The sequence below is a fragment of the Notolepis coatsorum genome (genome assembly GCF_963971535.1).
Source record: "Notolepis coatsorum genome assembly, chromosome: 2".
In the NCBI taxonomy this organism is placed as follows: domain Eukaryota; kingdom Metazoa; phylum Chordata; class Actinopteri; order Aulopiformes; family Paralepididae; genus Notolepis; species Notolepis coatsorum.
This window is the reverse complement of record NC_140166.1, coordinates 58021289-58047405: the sequence shown is the minus strand read 5'-3', so window position 1 is coordinate 58047405 and position 26117 is coordinate 58021289. Positions and strand designations below refer to the sequence as shown.

The window sequence follows — 26117 nt, the reverse complement described above, 5'->3', positions numbered from 1 at the left end:
AAAATAAAAACAAAACACAAATGAAAAATTATTCACAAATAAACAAATAAAAAAAAGAGGATAAAACACACAGATAACAGTTACATACTTGACAAAACACAAATGAAAAATCAATACAAATATACAAATTCACATTATAAAATCTAACATTCCAGTCAAACAAAAAAAAAAAAAAATACACGGATAACAGTTACATACATGACAAAACACAAATGAAAAATGAATACAAATATACAAATTCACATTATAAAATCTAACATTCCAGTCAAACAAAAAGAAAATAAAATACACGGATAACAGTTACATACTTGACATGTTTGCAAGATATCTCTTAATATTTGTTTTGAAAGTAATTTTAAAACATTAGATGACAAATCTTGTGCCTTTCCCAGGGGAGTTGTAACAGCACTGGCTCTAACCTATAGCACACAAGTGCATGTCACGTCTGCATGTCAGGGGCAAACGACCCACAGACATTGTTTGTTGCTAAAAATACTTTGTTTATGTAAAGTAAACCCCCCCCTGGCAGAAGGTATTCAAGTAGTCACTTGAAAACAGTATAGACCAAACTAAAGCAGTTAGATAACTTAAGTCAGTGATTACATAATATAGGTTTATACTTATTTTTCAGGAACGCTACGGGGTTTGGTGCTTTGCGAGAAATAGACATGTGTACACTACAGGAGTTAGCCTGGGTGCAGTGTTGGCTGCGGGTGTCTGTTGCAGAGAAGTAGGTCATAGGTCTGCAGTGTAACCGTAACCTAGTTTTGCTGAAGCATCCTGTTCCAGCCTGTGTTTTTCACTGATTAAGTGTACTGTGTTGTAACCATACAGTCGATAAGAACAGCTGACATGGTGCAGTTAGCTAGTGGCTAGTGTTTTGTCACTGTCCGATCCTACAGCTAGTTAGTAGCTAACGTTTGTCACTGTTGCATCATACAGCTAGCTAGTGGCTGGTGTTTGTCATCTGATCCTCTTGCCCTGCCAGAATTGCCTTCCACTTCTGCCTGTGTTGTTGGTGTTTTATTACTTAGTTACTAACAATGCTCACAGTCAAACAATGCTGACTGTTAACAGGGTTCGTACGGGTGCTGGAAATCCTTGAAAATGCTTGTATTTCAATGTGCTGTTTTCAAGGTTTTAAATGTGCTTGAATTGTGTATAAAGTGCTGGAAAGTTATTGAAATTGTAATTGCACTTTATACTTTCATAATAAATCGCTATCTGACTGAATAGTTTGGTTTTTAGACAAAGAAATAAAATAACTCGGAGCGACTCGAGCGAGCCTAATTTGCGTTCGCCTTTCACGCAAAATGTGGCTGGGCTCGACCCGTAGTGTTTTTTTCTGAGAACAGCGCGCGCGGGAGGCTCTCGTTTTAATGAGCTCTGGCTTGGAGATATAAAATATAAGCTGTTTTTGTCTAGATTTAGTCGCAGAAAACTGATGATTTTTGTCTAGTTTTCGCTAATGAAAAACTATTGTAAATAATGCAATTATATTAAGTATAAATAAAGAGGATGGCTAGGCTAATATAAATAGCCTGGGAGTCGGGACCTATATCCCAGACACAGACCACGTTCAATTAAAACGGTAATGTTGGTATGAAAAGAAAAGAAACAGACAAGGGCTAAAACTGCGATTGACCCTGCTATAAGTTGTTATGAATCCCTTTAGCGCTTGAAGTGCACTAAACCATCGTAATGATTTTTTATTTTTCATATAATGTTGGGTACATGCTCGGTAGAGTTAGAACGCTCCCAGTCTTAGGGGCTGTGATATTTTGTTACCACACTTTATGCACATACTGTAGAAGTGCGGTGGCAGGTTCGCTAAGCTAATGTTGTTAGCCGAATGCTCTGATGGGGGCCGCCATTTTAAGTTAAAATGACGTCAGCGATCTACGGTACGACTGGAGGGACAAAAGGGAATGTGTGTGTGAAATTTGTACAGTAGGTCCCAGACTCCCAGTGAGAATTGCAATCAGTGTGTACTGTGTATTTACACTATCCTAATGTTGCTTCGTTGGTTAATTAAAAAACAAATAAGCAATTTAAATCAGAATATGTTCCATTCCATGTCTGACTATTTCTGAATCTATTGACCATTTCAAGGAATGTTTGGTTACTATTGGGCTTCTAGCCTTCTACTGAACTTATTGTGAATCAGCTGATATGGTTTTGGCTAGACTATACGTTATTTTTATAACGGAACATTTACGGAGACTGGTGTGGAGCAGTTGTAGTCTGGAACGCAGTAACGTACTGTATATCTGTATGTCATGTATGTCATAAATGTCACTATGAACCAAAATGGGGCACCCTGATGTAAACAAGATGAAAGTCTTTCTCTGGTCTGCATCCCCTTAACAATTGTGTGTATTGAGCCGTACTGCATTGTAACATTATTATCCATGTAATTACTGTAAAGTTCACGTTAGCTGTTAGATTGCATATTCCATAAATTGACATGCTAAAATTGGCCTGGCTCGTCACGTTTGATTGATTGATTGAAAACTTTATTAACAGATTGCAGAATGGGTACAATACAGTACGGCTCAATACACACAATTGTTAAGGGGATGCAGACCAGAGAAATACTTTCGTCTTGTTTACATCAGGGTCCCCCATTTTCAATTCATAGTGACATTTATAACATACACGACATACAGATATACAGTATGTTACTGCATAACACATCGGCTCAGCCAGGTTATACCGGTATATGATGCCAAGTCTACATAATTTTGGTTGTTTATTATAGCACAATAACATCTGATTTAATGTGATGGAAGAAGTGAAATAATCATTTTGAGTAAATATTTAATTTACCACAGCCGCATAAGATGCTGGAAAATCTTGAAAATTCACCTTGAAAATGCTTGAAAAGTGCTTGCATTTTGCCTTGGAAAAGGTGTACAAACCCTGTGTTAATAATAATTATAATAATAATAATAATAATAATAATCCTACCAACTCGATAAAGAACCTTCTTTCCCCTTCTCTGTCTCCCTCTCAGCCTTCCTACTGTCTCAGTAAAGAACCTTCTCTCCTGTGTCTCCTCTACTCTGTCTCCCTCTCAGCCTTCCTACTGTCTCAGTAAAGAACCTTCTCTGAATGAATGAATGAATGAATGAATGAATGAATGAATGAATGAATGAAAACTTTATTTAACAGATTGCAGAATGGGTACAATACAGTACGGCTCAATACATACAATTGTTAAGGGGATGCAGACCTGAGAAAGACGTTTGTCTTGTTTCCATCAGGGTCCCCCATTTTCAATTCATATAGACATATATGACATACATGACATACAGATAGTCAGTACTGCTACATCTATACATTTATGACATACCAGATTTGCAAATACAGTACTGTTTGTGATACAGAAGGAGTCAAGAAAAGGGAGTATATACATTTGACGTAGAAACTGTACATTGGAGGTTGGGTGGGGGGGGTTGGGTACATTGGGATATTGACAACCATACTGGGTAATTTACATTGGAGGTGGTTGGGGGGGGGGGGGGGGCGGGGGGCATACTGTATAAACAAGTAACACTGTACATTGAGGGGGGGGGGGGAGGAGACACTGTCCAAACAAACACAATTGTACATTGAACTATTGACAAAACCATACTAGGTAAATGACTGTACATTGGAGGGGGTTGGAATGATTGGGTTAGGATATTTACAGGGGCCAGTGTTGAATTGCAGTCTCCCGTAGGTGTCCCTTGAGAGAGGTTTTGAAAGTGGGTAGTGATCCACATTCCTTTACAGCTTTGGGTAGGGCGTTCCACATTGATGTGGCATAATTGCGAAACGTGTTTAGTCCCTTATTTGAGCCGAATCTGGGTTTGACATGATTTGTGGAGCTCCCTCTGGTGTTGTGATCGTGGTATTCACTGACCTTTGGGAAGTATTTTGACATGTACATGGGTACCTTGGTCGTGTAGTGTATCTTGTAGACCAGGCCCATTGCAAGTTGTTGTACTCTGTCGTCTACTCTAAGCCATCCTAGGTTGTCGAAGTGGGCAGGGGTGAGGTGGGTTCTAGGAGTAAGGTCAAGCAGTAGTCTGACCAGTTTGTTTTGAGATGTTTGTAATTTTGTTTTTAGCGCCTTTGAGGTGCTTTGGTACCATGAGGTGCAAGCATAGTCGTAGTACCCCTGAATGAGTGCTCCTGCCAGAGTCTTCAGGGTGTTCTTGTTTACCAGAGAGGAGATCCGGTACAAGAATCGAGTTCGTTGGTTGACTTTTTTTATTACATTGGATGCCATTTTGTCACAGGAGAGATTAGCCTCTAGGATGGACCCCAGGTAGGTAATTTCATCTTTCCTTGTGACAATATTGTCACCCACTGTAACTGAGAAGCCGTCGGTCTTGCTGAGTTTGTTATTTGAACCGAAGAGAATGGACTCTGTTTTGCCCATGTGTAATGATAGTTTGTTATCAGCGAGCCATATGCAGATTCTGCCTAGTTCCGAGCTGAGGGTTTTTTCAACCTGTAACTTGTTCTTGTCAGAGACCAGCAGGGCTGAGTCGTCCGCAAACAGGAACAAGTTGCAGTCACAAGCTGACGACATGTCATTTGCATAAATTAGGAACAGTAGCGGTCCTAGTATGCTTCCTTGTGGAACACCACAGCTCACTGTGAGGGGGGGGGATAGGGTACCGTTTACCTCCACCATCTGTTCCCTCCCCTCAAGGTAGGATTGCATCCAGCTCACTGATAGACTATCAAAACCAATTGCTTTTAGCTTGTCAATCAGAATGGAGTGATTGACCGTGTCAAAGGCCTTTTGTAGGTCCAGCATGACCATGCCGCAGTATTTGCCTGCGTCCACCTCTTGTTTGATGTGGTCATTCAAATAGAGAAGGCATGTGTCAGTGGAGTGGGATGTTCTGAAGCCAGATTGGAATTCGTAGATTAGATTTTTTTCCGCTAGGTACTTTTCGACCTGTTCGTAGACTATTTTTTCCATGACTTTCGAGATGGAGGTGAGAATAGAAACAGGGCGGTAGTTGCCTGGGTCTAATTTGCTGCCCTTTTTGTGCAGAGGGGTCACCCTCGCAATTTTGAAGTCCTTGGGGACGTGTCCCTGTTTTATGGAGAGGTTTATTATGTGTGTGATGATTGGTGTGATGGCGGCTGCTGAGTCTCTGAGGAATTTGGAGGGGATGTTGTCATGGCCAGTGGCCTTGTTAGGTTGGAGGGCGCTCAGTTTATTGAGTACCTCATCTGTTGTTACCGTTTCCAGCTTGAAGTCGTCCTTGCGGACCCCTAGGTTTTTGTAGAAAGCTACTATGTGTTCTACCCCATAAAGCCCTGAGTGGGAGGGTAGTTTGTTTACCAGTGTTGTGGCTATGTTTGTGAAGAAAATGTTTAAGTAATTGGCTACATCCAGCTTGTCTGTGATGAGCGTGTTGTCAGTTTTTATGTTTATGTTTGAGAATCTGGTTTTAAGTTTTTTACTGCATCCTAGTTGATTATTGAGTAATTTCCAAAGTTCACGTGGTTTGTTTTTGTTTTCCTCAGTTTTGTCATTGATGAAATTCTTTTTTGCAGTTTTGATCATGGAGTTTACGTCGTTTCTTAGTCTGTTTCTTTCTAGTTTGAGTTCAGTCACGTGGGCTTGGAGTTCACTGCTCGTGCTTTTAGTAAGCTTTGACTGACTTTTACGAAACTCAGAGCATTTTTTGTCTCTGGTTTTCATAGCGGCCAGTATTTCGGAGTGCATCCACGGCTCAGCGCGATTTTTTACCCTGGTGGTTCTTAGGGGGGCCATGTCGTTTAGTATTGCTGAGAATTTGGTTTTGAAACCAAGCCATGTTTCGTCAACCAGTGTACCATTGAGTTCATCTGACCAGTCCAGACTCTCCAGTTCAAGGTTGAAGGCCTCGCTAGAGTAGGTTTTGAGGTCTCTAGATGTGACTGTTTTGTGGCAGCCAGCCTTTTGTTTTAGTTTTTTTCGGGTACAGAATATCATATAATGATCACTTAACCCACATGCTATAACCCCTTTATTTGAGATCTTGGACTTGTCGGAGGTCAGAATGAGGTCAATGGTAGTCTGAGTTGATTCACATACACGTGTGGGTTGGGTGATTAGCTCTCCTGTGTCTCCTCTACTCTCCTCTACTCTGTCTTCCTATCAGCCTTCCTACTGTCTCAATAAAGAACCTTCTCTCCTGTGTCTCCTCTACTCTGTCTTCCTATCAGCCTTCCTACTGTCTCAATAAAGAACCTTCTCTCCTGTGTCTCCCTCTCCCTCTTCCTACTGTCTCAGTAAAGAACCTTCTCTCATGTGTCTCCCTCTCAGCCTTCCTACTGTCTCAGTAAAGAACCTTCTCTCCTGTGTCTCCTCTCCTCTGTCTCCCTCTCCCTCTTCCTACTGTCTCAATAAAGAAAAATAAAAGGGCACACAGGACTGGACTGACATGGTCTATATTGTCTAAGAGGCAGGCAAATGGAGAAGGGTGAGACAGGAAGTGACGTCACATCGCTGCTACCAGCATTTCTGTTAGCATTATGAAGTTATCAAAAAGTTTAGTTTAGGTTCGCTGACAATGAATCTGAAAACATTGTTTAGATGGAAATCTACAGGCAAGCCAACCACAAGAGTGATCTTCCCCTATAGCCCCGCCTCTCCGTGGGCAAGCCAACCACAAGAGTGATCTTCCCCTATAGCCCCGCCTCTCCGTGGGCAAGCCAACCACAAGAGTGATCTTCCCCTATAGCCCCGCCTCTCCGTGGGCAAGCCAACCACAAGAGTGATCTTCCCCTATAGCCCCGCCTCTCCGTGGGCAAGCCAACCACAAGAGTGATCTTCCCCTATAGCCCCGCCTCTCCCCAGGTACGGACCATGGGTGGCTCAGGCAGATGAGGGTCCTGTGGGGAAAAAGTTCCAAATGATTGTAGGTCGAAGAGCGTACGGTACAATTATAGTAAGAAAATACCATATAAGGTACAATTGTTCCATGATCGTTAGGCCATATTTGAAGAAACGTGGAATAAAAATAATTGAAATTAAATAAAAAAGCGGTTCATTGCAGACGCATTTTTGTGATTCTTATAATTGGTGCCGTGTCTGTCGGTTGTGGTTTGGTGAATAGCCAGATGTGGGCTGGTTCACACATCCAGTTAGACCCAGAGCGGGCACAGTACGGTGCTGACTAGGGCTGGTTCACACATCCAGTTAGACCCAGAGCGGGCACAGTACGGTGCTGACTAGAGCTGGTTCACACATCCAGTTAGACCCAGAGCGGGCACAGTACGGTGCTGACTAGGGCTGGTTCACACATCCAGTTAGACCCAGAGCGGGCACAGTACGGAGACGTGGGCTGGTTCACACATCCAGTTAGACCCAGAGCGGGCACAGTACGGTGCTGACTAGGGCTGATTCACACATCCAGTTAGACCCAGAGCGGGCACAGTACGGTGCTGACTAGGGCTGGTTCACACATCCAGTTAGACCCAGAGCCGGCACAGTACGGTGCTGACTAGGGCTGGTTCACACATCCAGTTAGACCCAGAGCGGGCACAGTACGGTACTGACTAGGGCTGGTTCACACATCCAGTTAGACCCAGAGCGGGCACAGTACGGTGCTGACTAGGGCTGGTTCACACATCCAGTTAGACCCAGAGCGGGCACAGTACGGTACTGACTAGGGCTGGTTCACACATCCAGTTAGACCCAGAGCGGGCACAGTACGGTACTGACTAGGGCTGGTTCACACATCCAGTTAGACCCAGAGCGGGCACAGTACGGTACTGACTAGGGCTGGTTCACACATCCAGTTAGACCCAGAGCGGGCACAGTACGGTGCTGACTAGGGCTGGTTCACACATCCAGTTAGACCCAGAGCGGGCACAGTACGGTACTGACTAGGGCTGGTTCACACATCCAGTTAGACCCAGAGCGGGCACAGTACGGTGCTGACTAGGGCTGGTTCACACATCCAGTTAGACCCAGAGCGGGCACAGTACGGTACTGACTAGGGCTGGTTCACACATCCAGTTAGACCCAGAGCGGGCACAGTACGGTACTGACTAGGGCTGGTTCACACATCCAGTTAGACCCAGAGCGGGCACAGTACGGTACTGACTAGGGCTGGTTCACACATCCAGTTAGACCCAGAGCGGGCACAGTACGGTGCTGACTAGGGCTGGTTCACACATCCAGTTAGACCCAGAGCCGGCACAGTACGGTGCTGACTAGGGCTGGTTCACACATCCAGTTAGACCCAGAGCCGGCACAGTACGGTGCTGACTAGGGCTGGTTCACACATCTAGTTAGACCCAGAGCAGCCACAGTACGGTGCTGACTAGGGCTGGTTCACACATCTAGTTAGACCCAGAGCGGGCACAGTACGGTGCTGACTAGGGCTGGTTCACACATCCAGTTAGACCCAGAGCGGGCACAGTACGGTGCTGACTAGGGCTGGTTCACACATCCAGTTAGACCCAGAGCGGGCACAGTACGGTGCTGACTAGGGCTGGTTCACACATCCAGTTAGACCCAGAGCGGGCACAGTACGGTGCTGACTAGGGCTGGTTCACACATCCAGTTAGACCCAGAGCGGGCACAGTACGGTGCTGACTAGAGCTGGTTCACACATCCAGTTAGACCCAGAGCGGGCACAGTACGGTGCTGACTAGGGCTGGTTCACACATCCAGTTAGACCCAGAGCCGGCACAGTACGGTACTGACTAGGGCTGGTTCACACATCCAGTTAGACCCAGAGCGGGCACAGTACGGTGCTGACTAGGGCTGGTTCACACATCCAGTTAGACCCAGAGCGGGCACAGTACGGTGCTGACTAGGGCTGGTTCACACATCCAGTTAGACCCAGAGCAGCCACAGTACGGTGCTGACTAGGGCTGGTTCACACATCTAGTTAGACCCAGAGCGGGCACAGTACGGTGCTGACTAGGGCTGGTTCACACATCCAGTTAGACCCAGAGCGGGCACAGTACGGTGCTGACTAGGGCTGGTTCACACATCCAGTTAGACCCAGAGCAGCCACAGTACGGTGCTGACTAGGGCTGGTTCACACATCTAGTTAGACCCAGAGCGGGCACAGTACGGTGCTGACTAGGGCTGGTTCACACATCCAGTTAGACCCAGAGCGGGCACAGTACGGTGCTGACTAGGGCTGGTTCACACATCCAGTTAGACCCAGAGCGGGCACAGTACGGTACTGACTAGGGCCGGGCGATTAATCCATTCATAGACCTATGCAATCTCATTTCTAAATGATGACGATTTTCTTTTTAAACTTTTTACTTAACTTTTTTAAACGATGACGATTCTGACAACTCTGACTTGAGTTATTGTGTATATGTTACAAGAGACTTTTAAGTTTAAGTCAAGCACTTTCATATATGTTATGTTTAAGTTTAAGTCAAGCACTTTGATTGACATGTTATGTTGTCTGTTTAAGAACGAGTGCAATAGATTCTATAAGACATGGCAACCTTTTTTGACGTATATGGAGAATGAAAGGTTGGGTACACTTCCATAGTTGACTCTATGAGACTATGTTGGGACCTCGGAGCAAGTTGAAGATGTGAATGTGTTTTTGTTTTTGTTTTGTTATGTTTGCATTTTACTTATTTCTGTTAGTTTAGTGTTTGCCTAATGTGAGTCTGAGTTGAATCTGGGAGGGGGGGGGGGTGGGCTGGTGGGAGGGAACTGGTGGGGGGATGGGCTGGTGGGAGGGAACTGGTGGGAGGGAGTGGGGGTGGGGGGGTGAAAAAAAGAACCAAAATGGATGATTCTCTATTTTGACACTGACCATATCCTGTACAGTATGTATCCATGCTGGTTGAAAATGAAAATAAAATTATCAAAAAAAGAAAGAGTGCAATAAATGATTTTATTGAAAAAATAAGAATCGTGTGAGAGAATCGTGATCTCAATTCTTAGAGAGAAAAAAATCGTGATTCACGTTTGAGCAATAATCGCCCCCCAGCCCTAGTACTGACGTAATGGAGACTCTCTCCCCCCAGCCCTAGTACTGACGTAATGGAGACTCTCTCCCCCCAGCCCTGGTGCTGACGTAATGGAGACTCTCTCCCCCCAGCCCTAGTGCTGACGTAATGGAGACTCTCTCCCCCCAGCCCTGGTACTGACGTAATGGAGACTCTCTCCCCCCAGCCCTGGTACTGACGTAATGGAGACTCTCTCCCCCCAGCCCTAGTGCTGACGTAATGGAGACTCTCTCCCCCCAGCCCTGGTACTGACGTAATGGAGACTCTCTCCCCCCAGCCCTGGTGCTGACGTAATGGAGACTCTCTCCCCCCAGCCCTGGTGCTGACGTAATGGAGACTCTCTCCCCCCAGCCCTAGTGCTGACGTAATGGAGACTCTCTCCCCCCAGCCCTGGTACTGACGTAATGGAGACTCTCTCCCCCCAGCCCTGGTGCTGACGTAATGGAGACTCTCTCCCCCCAGCCCTGGTGCTGACGTAATGGAGACTCTCTCCCCCCAGCCCTGGTGCTGACGTAATGGAGACTCTCTCCCCCCAGCCCTGGTGCTGACGTAATGGAGACTCTCTCCCCCCAGCCCTGGTACTGACGTAATGGAGACTCTCTCCCCCCAGCCCTGGTGCTGACGTAATGGAGACTCTCTCCCCCCAGCCCTGGTACTGACGTAATGGAAAAAACCCTATTTTTTTAATATCCTCTCTCCCCCTCCAGCGTCCACGCGCTTCGTCAAGTGTGAGAAGTGCCACCACTTCTTCGTGGTGATGTCGGAGACGGACACCAAGAAGAGCCCGGGCAAGGAGCAGGACGTGGCCAGCGAGGCGGCCCGCCAGGCCTTCCAGCAGAGGCCCCCCCCGCCGCCCAAAAAGGTGCGGTTACACCAGGGGTTCTCAAACTACAGGTCGTGACCCAAATTGGGGTCGCGGGTAGGTTGAAAGTGGGGCGTTGGAAAGTAAAAAGAAAAAAATATATAAATTATTATTCTTTTTTTTCTGGCAACATATTTTGGCTAAATATGCCTCGTTTTATAATGTGTATTGATAACATAGTGCTGTAATTACATTTTCTAATAAATATGCATGATCAAGTTCAACAACATGTGCTTTTATTTCGATATTCCTTAATTCCACGTTGAAATGACGCATACATTAAGTGTGGGGTCCCCCAAAAGAAAATCCTTAATAAAATGGGGTCACGGTATGAAAAAACTTGAGAACCCCCGGGTTAGACCACCAAGTTTCCAGTTTAGTTTTATTTGTCACATATAAGGTACATGTCGCTGCTGTCGGGACAAAACCTCATAACCTCCATTTTTTTATTTTTTTTTTATTATATAAATCAACTCCGTAGATCATCCTCCATATGTGTGTGTGGGTTTTACAAAGTTTAAACAATGGGAAAGCATTAAACCGATCATCTGTCTAAACCTCCTAACTCTATTCACCCTCAAATCTGTGTTAGTTTTTTTCATCTGCTGAAAAGTTGGGTTTTTGGAGTTATGAGGTTTTGTCCCGACAGCAGCGATGTGTACATTACAGTGAAATGCTTGGTTCTGTGTGAGCCCCCTGAGATTGTGCTTCATACAGTACAAAATAAAGTAAAAGAATAAAGACCAAACACTATACAAAATATACAAACTAAAGTACAAAATGCAAACAAAATGCATAAATGAGGTAGAGATGTAGTGCAAATCCTTTAGTAATAAATGGATAAAATATGGCGTAGTGTTAAAAAGTGTTAAAAGTGTCTAAAGTGAATGTTAAAGGTCAGAGCTCCAGAGCTCCGGTCATGAAAGATGTGGTCATGTGTGTGAGGTGACTGAGGTCAAAGGTCAACATGGTTTACTCTCCTGTCTTTGAGAAGATAAGATCAGACAAGATATTCTTTTATCGATCCCCTTGGGAGAAATTTGGGCGTAATAGAAGCATATGGGGAGGGGAGGTATGGGCATGGTAATAGTAGAAATACATAAATATAGGCAATAAAGTTATAATAAAGATAAAAAAATATATATAATAATAATTAGTTAAAAAAGAAACAGTGAGGGGCGCCCCCCCAGTGGCGAACCACATAGCGCGCTGAGTCGCGGCACGGCCGACCCGGGTTCGATTCCCGGACCCGTCGTTATTTGCCGAATGTCTTCCCCCCACTCTGTCTCCCGTTCCTCCTCTCTCTCTCTCTACTGGACTGCCTGGTAGCAAAAAGCGATAAACGCTAAAAAAAGAAATATTACATTTTTTTTTAAATAAAAACAGTGTAAACATTATAATTAACTCTGAATATAGGAATATGAGAAAGTAAACCGTGTAATCAAAGGTGCAGAATGCAGAGGAGGGTCTGCATGCCCCATCAGGTATTTAAAGTTCTTAAAGATTTTGTCACTCTTTTTGGCACGCAACGTGGTGAGTTGTTTTTCACGTCATCAGCACTTTAAGGAGGAAAGCTAACAATGCTAACATGCAGTTTTGAGGTTATACATAAGTGTCAATAAAGAAGCCTTTCCCCCCCCATTGTTACAAGTTCCAGGTGAACAACAATAGCAAACTCTGTTTCAAAAATGTCATAGTTTCCTTTCAGAGAGTATTCTCCTGAATAGATTCCATCTGGTGGAACAATCTTTTAAATCTAAAGCATGAAGGGGCGGTCAGGTGGCGTAGCGGAGATTGCGTTCGTCACCAACACCGGAGACGCTGGATTCGCCTGTTCGAATCCAGCTCACAGCTCCGGGGTTGTCACCAGCTTGGCTGGCCGTTCACACTAATACAATTGGCAGTATTAGAGGGTGGGAAAGCTGGCGGGGTGGGTCCGGGTCGTTGTAAACAGCGACTCCTACAGTTCGGTCGGGGCGCCTGCTCAGCGCGGATAGGATCTAAGGGGGGTAGTGTGATCCTTCCACACGTTACACCCTCTCAGTGAGAGTCCGCGCTGCCAGGTGAAAAGAAGCGGTTGATTGGCTAGACGTGTGTCGGAGGAAGCACGTGATAGCCTCCACTCTCCCAGACTGACTGTGGGGGGTAAGTGCGCAGCGACCAGGAAGGGGATTGGGAATTGGCATAACGACTAACATTGGGATGGGAGAAAATCGGAGGACAAAGGAGGGGGAAAAATATCAAAATAAAATAAAAATAAAAATCTAAAACATGAAAGTGGTGCGTGTTCATCAAACCATCTGCTAACACTGTTTCAGATCTACGCCTACCTCGATAAGTACATCATCGGCCAGTCCCACACCAAGAAGGTGCTGGCGGTGGCTGTTTACAATCACTACAAGCGGATATACAACAACCTGCCTGCGACCAGCGCCAAGCCACAGGCAGAGACGGAGAAGCCGGCGTCCCTGACTCCTAGAGGTTGGTGCCATTTAATAATAATAATAATAACTTCGTTTTATATAGCGCCTTTCAGAGGACCCAAGGTCGCTTTACATAGGGGGGGGGGGGGTGACAAATTAACAAACATAGTGGACAGACACAACATATACATATAAAGTTGAAGAGGTGGGTTTTGAGCAGTTTTTTTTAATGAGTCCAGAGTTGGGGGCGGTGCAGAGTTCTGCAGGGAGGGAGTTCCAGAGGGTGGGAGCTGCCACACTGAAAGCTCTGTCCCCGAAGGTCCACAGTCTGGTTCGGGGGATGGAGAGCTGACCAGTGTCCGTGGATCGCAGGGACCGTGACTGAGTGTAGGGGTGGAGGAGGTCAGTGAGGTACTGAGGTGCCAGGGCGTGAAGGGATTTGTAGGTGAGCAGGATGGTTTTGTAGGTGATGCAGGATTTGATGGGGAGCCAGTGGAGGTGGGTGGGGGTGATGTGCTGCCAGGGTTTGGGGCGGCTATATCGCCTTGTTTCATACCACTGCTGTTGGATGGAGACTTCACAGGCCTTTAGTTGATGGGTACCCAACCCAACCCAATTAAGGGTACTGACCGAATCACGTCGGTGCTACCGAGTACCGATTCACGTGAGATCCGCCGGTGCTACATTTTGGTGCTGTAAAAAGAAAAATTATAATACAATTTTCTTTCTTTATAAGTCCGATGATGTCAACGTTTCATTTACCGCAAAACGAAACCTATGAAGTGTGCCGCACGTTCACACACACAATACACGCTTACCTAGGATTTTACTTGATTCAACAGCAACAAAGCAGTCGGGGCGATGGCAAGCCGAACACGTCGCAAGTGTTGTTACACTTTACAAAGCTAGATGCAGACAACGCTCGCTGCAATATTATATATTATATACAGTATATATTAACAAATTGTTCTAAATAAATAATAATGATAATAAATTATTTGAAGTTTGGAATTCTTTTTTTACAACTGAGGTAGGCAGATTACATTTTTAGAGACTAAAAGTACAGAAAAAAGGTACCGTTGGGTACCGCTATCGATTCGGTTCAAATGTGAAAGGTACCCAACCCTGCAGGCCTTTCATATCACTGCTACTGTATGTCCTACACGTTTACATCACTACTGTATGTCCTACACGTTTACAACACTGCTACTGTATGTCCTATGAATGAATGAATGAATGAATGAATGAAAACTTTATTTAACAGATTGCAGAATGGGTACAATACAGTACGGCTCAATACATACAATTGTTAAGGGGATGCAGACCTGAGAAAGACGTTTGTCTTGTTTCCATCAGGGTCCCCCCTACACGTTTACAACACTGCTAGCTACTGTATGGATGGAGCATTGCCGTCGGTTGTGTGATAGTAAAGGGCTAACCTTCTGTATTGTCACAGTGAAAGGGTTAACCGGCTGTCGTGTGGCAGTGAAAGGGTTAATTCCCTTGGGGAGATGCAGGCATCATAGCAGCATGGGGGTGATTTGTGATCTGGGACATAAAAGTCCAAGTTCAAGTCACAGAAACGTAAGCGTGAGTAAAGTCCCAAATCACAGACGTTCGAGTCCAAATCAAGTCGCAAGTCACGATTTTCATGACTCAAGTCAGACGGGAGTCCAAGTCCTCGACTTGAGTACTGTTATGCTGCGTCCCAATTCTCCCCGTCGCGCTATGGCATGGCCCTACGGCTCCGTGTTGCGCGTTCCCGCGAAGTGTAGGGCTGTCCCATTTCTCTTTTGGATCAAGGGGTAGTGACGTTCCAGCCCTCCAAATATGGCTTCAAGGGAAGTGTGCCGAGATGCAGGCTCGGAGAGATGGTATTTCCCAGAATGCACTGCAAACCTTTCACAAATCTAAAGAAAGGGAAAATGGCAGAGCGGTACCAGTAATTTAGACAAATGGAAGTATTGATTTAGAACGTAACGAATCATTAAAAAAATATACAGTCAACTGGAATATGTTAGTTTCTTACTCATATGTTGGATTATGTCATTGGTTTGTCATGACAAACCAATGATAATTTGTAGTTATCCTATAACCCTAGTTATATGATTACTGGCGAAGCGTCTATGGGATTGATTGATTGGAAATTGTATTAACAGATTGCAGAATGGGTACAATACAGTACGGCTCAATACACATAATAGGGATGCAGACCAGAGAAAGACTTCCGTCTTGTTTACATCAGAGTCCCCCATTTTCAATAAATTTTTTCATTCAGATCGCTTCTTGGCCCTGTTTCAACGCATGGTTGACAAAATGCCAGAACAATAGTGTGGGTACTGTATTGGGGGGGGTAAATTAATCTATTAAAATGTATTTTCTACAATTGTAAATATTTGCAGTGGATTTGTATTCTCTTTACATATACATGTGAATGACTAGCATTTATATCAAGAGAACCTAGAAGTAAAAAGTGAATATGTACTACCACTACCAGTACCATGTAATAATACACTGCAGTACTCTGTATTAACCTGCAATACCATGTTGTACCCTGTACTACCATGGTCATATTCTGTTGTATCATGTAGTACACTATACTGCCATGTAGTACCATGCAATACCATCTAGTGCTACTGTATATGCTTTATTATAGTCTCACCCATTCATTTTCTATTTGACTGACATACTGTATGAATATAAAGAACCTGACTAACATTTGATTAAACTTGTGCTACAAAATAACAACACAAAATGTCAACAGTTTGATACCAAAAACCTTTTTATATACAAGCATAAACACTGAAGACATTCGTTATAATTTACATGGTATGCAGAGCAAGCTTCATGGTCCTTCTGATGTAAGCTGCCTGTCAGTAATGTAAACAGTCAGCGTGTGGGTGTGTTGCGTCATTACGCTGTCGGCAACTGAGTGCTTAGGGCTGTCCCATTTCGTAGTGCAATTCACCCCTTGTGGCTCCGCTCTGAAGGGTGACTCCCATCAAGGCACTCCAAGACGAGGGGTAGGGCCAAGCCGTAGGGCCAAGCCGTAGGGCCAAGCCGTAGGGCCAAGCCGTAGGGCCAAGGAGAGAATTGGGATGCAGCCTTAGACTGCTGATTTGAGGAATGCTAACAATGTGTGGGTCAGCTCCTAACCCTAACCCTAACCCATAGAGATGTATATAGTGATGTCATAGAGATGTATAGAGCGATGTCAGAGATGTATAGAGCGACGTCACAGAGATGTATAGAGTGATGTCATAGAGATGTATAGAGTAGTGATGTCATAGAGATGTATACAGCGACGTCACAGAGGTGTATAGAGTGCACACTATTGAAAAATTATTTTCTTCATGGCCAGACGCCATTTCAGTCGGAGGATCTTATTCTACAATGTGTTTGTAGGGGAAACTGACTGTCCTCATGTCTACACCGCCACCTAGAGGCTCTGATTTATTCTCTAAGGAGGTTACAGAACCCCATCAGTGTTCCAACCACCACTGAATCTCAAATTAGGAAGAAGTATTGTCTTCTGGGTAGAAAACAACTGGCATGGTAGCAGCGGGAACCATAGATATATAAACACTAGATGGCTCAAGGCGGAGTCTCCCGCGTAGTTCACCGGCGGCCATCTTGCTTGAGTGGACTACTGCTTTAAGATGATGATCTGCACAAACAAAAATACTCTTAACTCGCTGAAATCTTGAGGGATTTACAAACTGTTTGGTTTCTTACAAACGTTATTAACGTGGCTATGATTCTTGCTTGGAAGAATCTTAAAAAATATATATATGTATTTATTTCTCATGAAAGTCCATTATACGTCGTATGCAGTATGATAACTACATCTCTAAAAACCAAACGGTTGAAAATTGAGCATGCTATGGTTATTTCAATAGTACATGCACCATAGACATGCATGTTATGAGTGGGAGTGCTCCACCCACGCAAGATGGCCGCGGTCTCCGTTGGCCAGCAGCGCGGGTGAGTCATCTAGTGATGTATATCTATGGTGGGAACGCTTTGGCTGTGCTGTGTATACAGGAAGTGCACAGTCTAGTGGTGCGTTCAGTCGGTCCTAGTAAAGTCGTAAATTTATCATGCGACCAAATTATATATTCGAGGTGATGGCGTTCGGTGCACTACTTGGGTCTTAATGTCAGAACCAATCAGATCCAAGGTAGGGCTTGGTCATAAAAACGGAATGACAGAATAATCATTTGCGAGAATCAAAGTCAACTTTTGTAATGTGGTCGTTAATTATTTTATATAATGCAGGTTATTGCCTCCAATAAAGTTCCGAACCATGTTGATAGAAAAGCGATTTTGAATTTCAGCCGCTAGGGGGCAGTGTTGTGTCCACTTGAGTTTGGAGTGCTGGTCCTGCCTGACCTCTGGCCTGCATGCGCTGTCTGCAATGTAACTAGCATTAGCCCAGTGGCAAACTTCAAGAGCATTTTATGAAACTCTAATGAAAGTATATTGCCGGCCAGACCCATGCCAAGAAGAAGGTCCTGGAAGTAGCTGTTTACAATACCACCAATCACCCAGATGGTGGCGCTATAATCTACATCAGGTCCCTCTTGTCAGTGACAGACTTAAAGGACTGGTTCACTCTTTTTGAGTCATAAAAGGTGAAAGTTCAACATGGTGTGTTGACTGATGACTGAAGGTTCCTTGCTCCTTTCTTCCATGAAGAACCCAGTTATTTGGTGTTGTTTCACATCTGACTGTGAGAAGTGTGGACTTTGCAATAAACTCAATTGAGTGGTATATTATGCAGTCATGTGACTATTATATTTAGTTTTATTACATGGCGTTTTAACATTTGCCGAAATGCTTGATTGTGATTGGTCAATAGCCCCTGACAGCGGTGAATTATTGTTCAATTATTATTATTATTATTATTATTATTATTATTATTATATTATTATTATTATTATTATTATTATTATTATTATTATTATTATTATTTTATTTATTTTTTGTCAACGGTGGTTGGTGCAGGGGTTAGGGGGTAGGAGTTTTTTTATTTTAAATGAGGCAAGGGGCAAGCCAATGCATGTAATTGGCAAATAATTTAAATGTATGTTTTTATGTGCATTATATGTGCATTGTATGTGCATTATATATCCTGCCTTTTCTTCCAAAAAATGAAATAAAAATATATAAAAAAAAAAAAAAAAACTGACCGCTGCCATGGGCAACGCGCAATAATCACTGGTGATTATTGTTTTTCGCAGCTGGAGTAATCAAGCTCACTGACACACACTACATCAGTGCAATCAGACACACCTGCCGGCTGCCGGCGATAATAATAATCACTTTATTTGGGCTGACAGAGCCACAGAACAACTGCGTCTGCATTTGATCTCGTCTTGTCGATGGTGTAAAATGAATTGGGTATATTGTTAGTAAGTTATCCATGTAATAAGCGGGATAATGTATAGCTATACTCAATCATTGTCGCAAAATAATTTACCTTCACTGACGTTTAGAACACCTCGGCGCGGCGCCTCGGTATTCTAAACTCTGTGTCGGTCAATTATTTTGCGACAATGACCTCGTAGCTATACATTATCCCTTACATAATTTAGTATTACATTATGTGGATTTGATCATTAACTTTTCTATTTTCTATCATTAACTTTTCTATAAGCGGATAGGGGAGCACAAAGTACAGTACAGCACACAGGGCACAGAGGAGCACAAGAAGAGATACAAGGGGGAGGGAGGGGGCAGGATACAATTGCATGGGAGTGTGTGAGTTAGGGTGTGGGAGAATCAGGATTAATCGAAGGCTAGGGAATAAAAGTGGGTTTTTAGACGGGCCTTAAATGTCTCCAGCGTGGGGGCAGATCGGATCTCCAGGGGAAGCTGGTTCCATAGTTTGGGGGCCACGGCCTTGAAGGAGCGATCGCCTCTCTTTTTGAGTCTGGTGCGGGGGGGGGACCAGCCGAGCCTGGTTGGAGGATCTTAGTGACCTGGGTGCTGCGTAGGGGTTGATGAGCTCGGTGATGTATAGGGGTGCTGCACCCGATAGTGCCTTGAAGGTGAGGAGGAGGATTTTGAAATATATTCTAAGTGGGACTGGGAGCCAGTGTAGGGAGGCTAGGACTGGTGTGATGTGCTCTCTCTTTCTGGTGCCGGTAAGGAACCTAGCTGCAGAGTGCTGGACCATTTTAAGGCGGGACATAATTAAATCCCTTCCAGTGGGAAGTAATTGGTAGCTTGCAAAACTATGCTTTCAGAGTAGCTTCCCCAATGCTGCGTGTCCTTTGCCAATACAGGACGCTTCTTGCAGTATAATCAGATGGGTCTTTATTTGTTCTTCTGAGTTAAATGGTTGCAAACCGTACAAACATTTGCAGAAGCCTTTCAGACTGGGATCGCCTGTCCGTCCTGGCCATGTGCAGACAAACAGCTGTTTGTTCTGGTGAGCCGGTAATGGCGATAATCAGAACCATGATCTCCCTGGTAACCAAACACACGTGCACTGGGTCAAATATTTATTTATAGACCCCACTTGTTACACGCTGTGTGAGGGTTAAAACTAGGTCAGCATGGACTTAACATGTGCTGTTCAATAGTCACCGTCACAGATGGGTTATTCCACAACTGGACAGGACATTATTAACACCAGCCGCTGGGATTAGGCCATTTTTCAATATGATTTCAATATTGCCCATTGTCTTTTAATGGAATTGTATTGTGATGAATTCATCACAGTACACAGTGCTATCGTCTAAAATGATAACAAGCACATGTATGTATTCGCAAAAGATTTCTCCAAAATCGAGATCTGAAATGTTTTAGCGATTATCATTTCAAAATGAGCTACGTTAGTTTTCGTTTGATATTACTTGACATTGCCAATGCCATGCAGTTCAGTGCAATGAATATACTGTACATTTCCTTTGTGCAGCTGTGAGCACATATTGTGATGTATTAGGCTTGGGCCGATGGTCAAACTTTTAAATGAGAATCGACTAGTGATGCACCGATGTGAAAATTGTGGCCGATACCGATAACCAGTGTTGGGCAAGTTACTTTAAAAAAGTAACTAGTTACAGTTACTAGTTACTTCTTCCAAAAAGTAACTAAATTACTTACTCAGTTACAAATTATAAAAGTAACTAGTTACTTCAGAAAGTAACTATTGCGTTACTTTCAAGATTTTTTTTTTACATAAACAACATACACAAATCTAAACTATTTTAATGTTGCTGTGGGACAAAGTGAGACTAGCCTCCAATCAAATGCCATGTAGGCTATGTAGATATTATAATTACTATGTTTATATAGTGCATCATACAAATACAAACAGAATAGATGTTTTGGAACTTTTGATATGTATTGCCCCTCAACAGGCCACAACTGGGCAACATTAAATTATGCTTGTTAAGCACTATACCAAAAATAAATAACAAATATATACTGATTGATTGAACATTTTAATTAACAGATTTCAGAATGGGTACAATACAGTACGGCTCAATACACACAATTGTTAAGGGGATGCAGACCAGAGAAAGAGTTTCGTCTTGTTTACATCAGGGTCCCCCATTTTCAATTCATGACATTTATGACGAAAGTCTTTCTCTGGTCTGCATCCCCTTAACAATTGTATGTATTGAGCTGTACTGTACTGTACCCATTCTGCAATCTGTTAATAAACTTTTCAATCAATCAATCAATGACATACACAACATACAGATATAAGAATCTAATCGAATCATCTAAACTAATCTAATCATTACATTTAAGACATGCATGACATACAGAGATATATCTCTGAGCAGCTGAAGCCTGTGCTATTAAACCAGGAAGTGCAGCACTGTTGATAAGGCTGTCAGCACTGCAGTAGAGTGAATGAATGAATGAATGAATGAATGAATGAAAACTTTATTTAACAGATTGCAGAATGGGTACAATACAGTACGGCTCAATACATACAATTGTTAAGGGGATGCAGACCTGAGAAAGACGTTTGTCTTGTTTCCATCAGGGTCCCCCATTTTCAATTCATATATGACATACATGACATACAGATAGTCAGTACTGCTACATCTATACATTTATGACATACCAGATTTGCAAATACAGTACTGTTTGTGATACAGAAGGAGTCAAGAAAAGGGAGTATATACATTTGACGTAGAAACTGTACATTGGAGGTTGGGTGGGGGGGGTTGGGTACATTGGGATATTGACAACCATACTGGGTAATTTACATTGGAGGTGGTTGGGGGGGGGGGGGGGGGGCGGGGGGCATACTGTATAAACAAGTAACACTGTACATTGAGGGGGGGGGGGAGGAGACACTGTACAAACAAACACAATTGTACATTGAACTATTGACAAAACCATACTAGGTAAATGACTGTACATTGGAGGGGGTTGGAATGATTGGGTTAGGATATTTACAGGGGCCAGTGTTGAATTGCAGTCTCCCGTAGGTGTCCCTTGAGAGAGGTTTTGAAAGTGGGTAGTGATCCACATTCCTTTACAGCTTTGGGTAGGGCGTTCCACATTGATGTGGCATAATTGCGAAACGTGTTTAGTCCCTTATTTGAGCCGAATCTGGGTTTGACATGATTTGTGGAGCTCCCTCTGGTGTTGTGATCGTGGTATTCACTGACCTTTGGGAAGTATTTTGACATGTACATGGGTACCTTGGTCGTGTAGTGTATCTTGTAGACCAGGCCCATTGCAAGTTGTTGTACTCTGTCGTCTACTCTAAGCCATCCTAGGTTGTCGAAGTGGGCAGGGGTGAGGTGGGTTCTAGGAGTAAGGTCAAGCAGTAGTCTGACCAGTTTGTTTTGAGATGTTTGTAATTTTGTTTTTAGCGCCTTTGAGGTGCTTTGGTACCATGAGGTGCAAGCATAGTCGTAGTACCCCTGAATGAGTGCTCCTGCCAGAGTCTTCAGGGTGTTCTTGTTTACCAGAGAGGAGATCCGGTACAAGAATCGAGTTCGTTGGTTGACTTTTTTTATTACATTGGATGCCATTTTGTCACAGGAGAGATTAGCCTCTAGGATGGACCCCAGGTAGGTAATTTCATCTTTCCTTGTGACAATATTGTCACCCACTGTAACTGAGAAGCCGTCGGTCTTGCTGAGTTTGTTATTTGAACCGAAGAGAATGGACTCTGTTTTGCCCATGTGTAATGATAGTTTGTTATCAGCGAGCCATATGCAGATTCTGCCTAGTTCCGAGCTGAGGGTTTTTTCAACCTGTAACTTGTTCTTGTCAGAGACCAGCAGGGCTGAGTCGTCCGCAAACAGGAACAAGTTGCAGTCACAAGCTGACGACATGTCATTTGCATAAATTAGGAACAGTAGCGGTCCTAGTATGCTTCCTTGTGGAACACCACAGCTCACTGTGAGGGGGGGGGATAGGGTACCGTTTACCTCCACCATCTGTTCCCTCCCCTCAAGGTAGGATTGCATCCAGCTCACTGATAGACTATCAAAACCAATTGCTTTTAGCTTGTCAATCAGAATGGAGTGATTGACCGTGTCAAAGGCCTTTTGTAGGTCCAGCATGACCATGCCGCAGTATTTGCCTGCGTCCACCTCTTGTTTGATGTGGTCATTCAAATAGAGAAGGCATGTGTCAGTGGAGTGGGATGTTCTGAAGCCAGATTGGAATTCGTAGATTAGATTTTTTTCCGCTAGGTACTTTTCGACCTGTTCGTAGACTATTTTTTCCATGACTTTCGAGATGGAGGTGAGAATAGAAACAGGGCGGTAGTTGCCTGGGTCTAATTTGCTGCCCTTTTTGTGCAGAGGGGTCACCCTCGCAATTTTGAAGTCCTTGGGGACGTGTCCCTGTTTTATGGAGAGGTTTATTATGTGTGTGATGATTGGTGTGATGGCGGCTGCTGAGTCTCTGAGGAATTTGGAGGGGATGTTGTCATGGCCACTCAGTGCCCTGGGCTGCGCTGCAAAGAGTGAACACAAAACGCTCATGGACCCGCGGTCTCATGTTGACATTGTGTTGTTCGTTGGATTCGTTTTTGAGCTCAAAACGTACACTACACGGACCGCGGTCTCATGCTGACTGATCAGTGATCACTGATCGCTTGTCTTGTCGCGCTGTGTGTCAGACTCACGCTGACTGATCGCTTGTCTTGTCGCGCTGTGTGTCAGACTCTGGATGCTTTAGACACCCGCCCACCTCCACCTCTGATTGGCTTACCATGACATTGTATTCAACCTCAGCCAATCGTCAGCATGTATGCTTGGCTCGCGCACTGTCCACTAAACAAGGAAGAACATTATTATTGCCTCTCGGCGCAGAGATATGTCTGATGAAAGAAACGGGTTCATTCATAGTAACGCGCCGCATTTTTTTGTAGTAACGGTAACGACGTTATTAAGATTGGAAGAGTAATCCGTTAGATTACTCGTTACTGAAAAAACGAACGCCGTTAGTAACGAAGTTACTTATAGTGCCGTTATTCCCATCACTGCCGATAACCCATATTAATATTGCTGTTCTGGCCGATACCGATATTTACCGATGTCGATATCTCTGTATAGAAAACACTTTTTTATGATAATCAAATAAAGAGCTATTTTCCAAGCCGATTTTTTTTTTTTTTTTACTTTTGTAACTTATTTTCAGAAATGACAGATATTTTGAAACGATTTCAGGCCAAAACATGTAAAAAGAAGAAAAAAATATATATTTTTTTTTAATATCGGCCCATATCGGCCCTATCTTGATATCGGACCGATACCGATGTGTAAAAAAAACGGCCATATCGGCCGATATATCGTGCATCACTAGAATCGACAATGGATTGAATCAATTGGCTTGAATCTATTTGGATTGGATTGAATCTATCTAGCTGTCGATGCTGGGACGATTTTTGTGATTAAATTACCACATGTTTAAACACCGACTGCTGCACCTGCTAGTCGACTGTTTTGGTAAAGCCACCAGTCGATGTGTGTGAACAGCTGTATATTTAGATGTGGCCATTCTCCAACGCTGCTGCCCTTGAACGTCTCCCTGCCCTGGCTCCTCTCAGCTGGCCGTCTCATTCACTCTCATAACTCTCATCGAACACTGTTGTTGGCAACGTGCTAACTGCTACCACTCCTCAACATCTGAGAGCACATATTGTGATATACTAGTGCTGACCCCTATTAGTCGAATAGTCGACTAATCGATCGAAAGGAGCCGTAGTCGACTGCCAACCTCTTAGTCGAATGCAAAAAAAAATATAAAATATTATTATCATTCTTTTGAATTCTTTTTTTTTTTTATTAAAAAAAGAAATTTATCATTCTTTCCAAAAGAAAAGAGGCCTAGAAGCGTGGCTAATGCTAATGGCACGCATACCAGAGGCTAACTGCCTACGAGAACAGGCACAGAGGCACTGAAAGATGATTTCACCCATCTAATGAACACAGAAATATCAAGATGTATCCATCAGTGGACCAATTGCATGCTTTTGCAGAGGACAAGAAGCCTTCAGTCGACTCCTTCAGACATTAAGCTTCACCCCCCACAGCCCAAATGGAATGACAAAAAAAAAATTATACTTTCGCTTTTTCAAAAAATATATTTAATAGTCGACTATCGGCTAATTTCGGCCAATAGTCGACTATCCAAATCCTTAGTCGGGGACAGCCCTATGATATACATATACTGTATCTATATCTACAAAAATACTTGATTATTGTGATATTAATGTATTCCATATTGTGACATATGCAATGTATTCTATCTATATCTGGCTCCACTCAACTTGCCACTTTGACAGATAAATAACTCTTATTTGGAGATTCTTCATTATTCTGAGAAGTTATTTGTCCGGTAAAACAGTTTAAGTGGCTGACCCGTCACTTTGGCCCGAGGGAAACTATTTATTCCATGCTACACAGACCTGCATGTTCCCATAGTAACTGATCTGACTGTTACCGTTACCATAGTGATTTACTGATCTGACTGTTACCTTAGTGTCTGATGTTACTGGTACCATGTGACTGGTCTGACTGTTACCATAGTGACTGATCTGACTGTTACCATGTGACTGATCTGACTGTTACCATGTGACTGGTCTGACTGTTACCATAGTGACTGGTCTGACTGTTACCATAGTGACTGATCTGACTGTTACCATGTGACTGGTCTGACTGTTACCATGTGACTGGTCTGACTGTTACCATAGTGACTGATCTGACTGTTACCATAGTGACTGATCCGACTGTTACCATGTGACTGTTACCATGTGACTGGTCTGACTGTTACCATAGTGACTGATCTGACTGTTACCATAGTGACTGATCTGACTGTTACCATGTGACTGGTCTGACTGTTACCATGTGACTGGTCTGACTGTTACCATAGTGACTGATCCGACTGTTACCATGTGACTGGTCTGACTGTTACCATGTGACTGGTCTGACTGTTACCATGTGACTGGTCTGACTGTTACCATGTGACTGGTCTGACTGTTACCATGTGACTGATCTGACTGTTACCATGTGACTGATCTAACTGTTACCATGTGACTGGTCTGATTGTTACCATAGTGACTGATCCGACTGTTACCATGTGACTGGTCTGACTGTTACCATGTGACTGGTCTGACTGTTACCATGTGACTGATCTGACTGTTACCATAGTGACTGGTCTGACTGTTACCATGTGACTGGTCTGACTGTTACCATGTGACTGATCTGACTGTTACCATGTGACTGATCATCTGACTGTTACCATGTGACTGGTCTGACTGTTACCATGTGACTGGTCTGACTGTTACCATGTGACTGGTCTGACTGTTACCATGTGACTGATCTGACTGTTACCATGTGACTGAT

At 43.7% G+C, this 26117-nt stretch overlaps 1 protein-coding gene across 1 annotated transcript in view; it reads left to right on the top strand.

Annotated features, from left to right (window-relative positions):
* Window positions 1-26117, top strand: part of clpxa (caseinolytic mitochondrial matrix peptidase chaperone subunit Xa) — a 56727-nt gene that overhangs the window by 5303 nt on the left and 25307 nt on the right. Inside the window, exons 4-5 of the mRNA XM_084308167.1 lie at window positions 10701-10855; window positions 13174-13336. Coding sequence (XP_084164293.1) covers window positions 10701-10855; window positions 13174-13336 — 318 coding nt within the window. The remainder of the gene's footprint in view (window positions 1-10700; window positions 10856-13173; window positions 13337-26117) is intronic.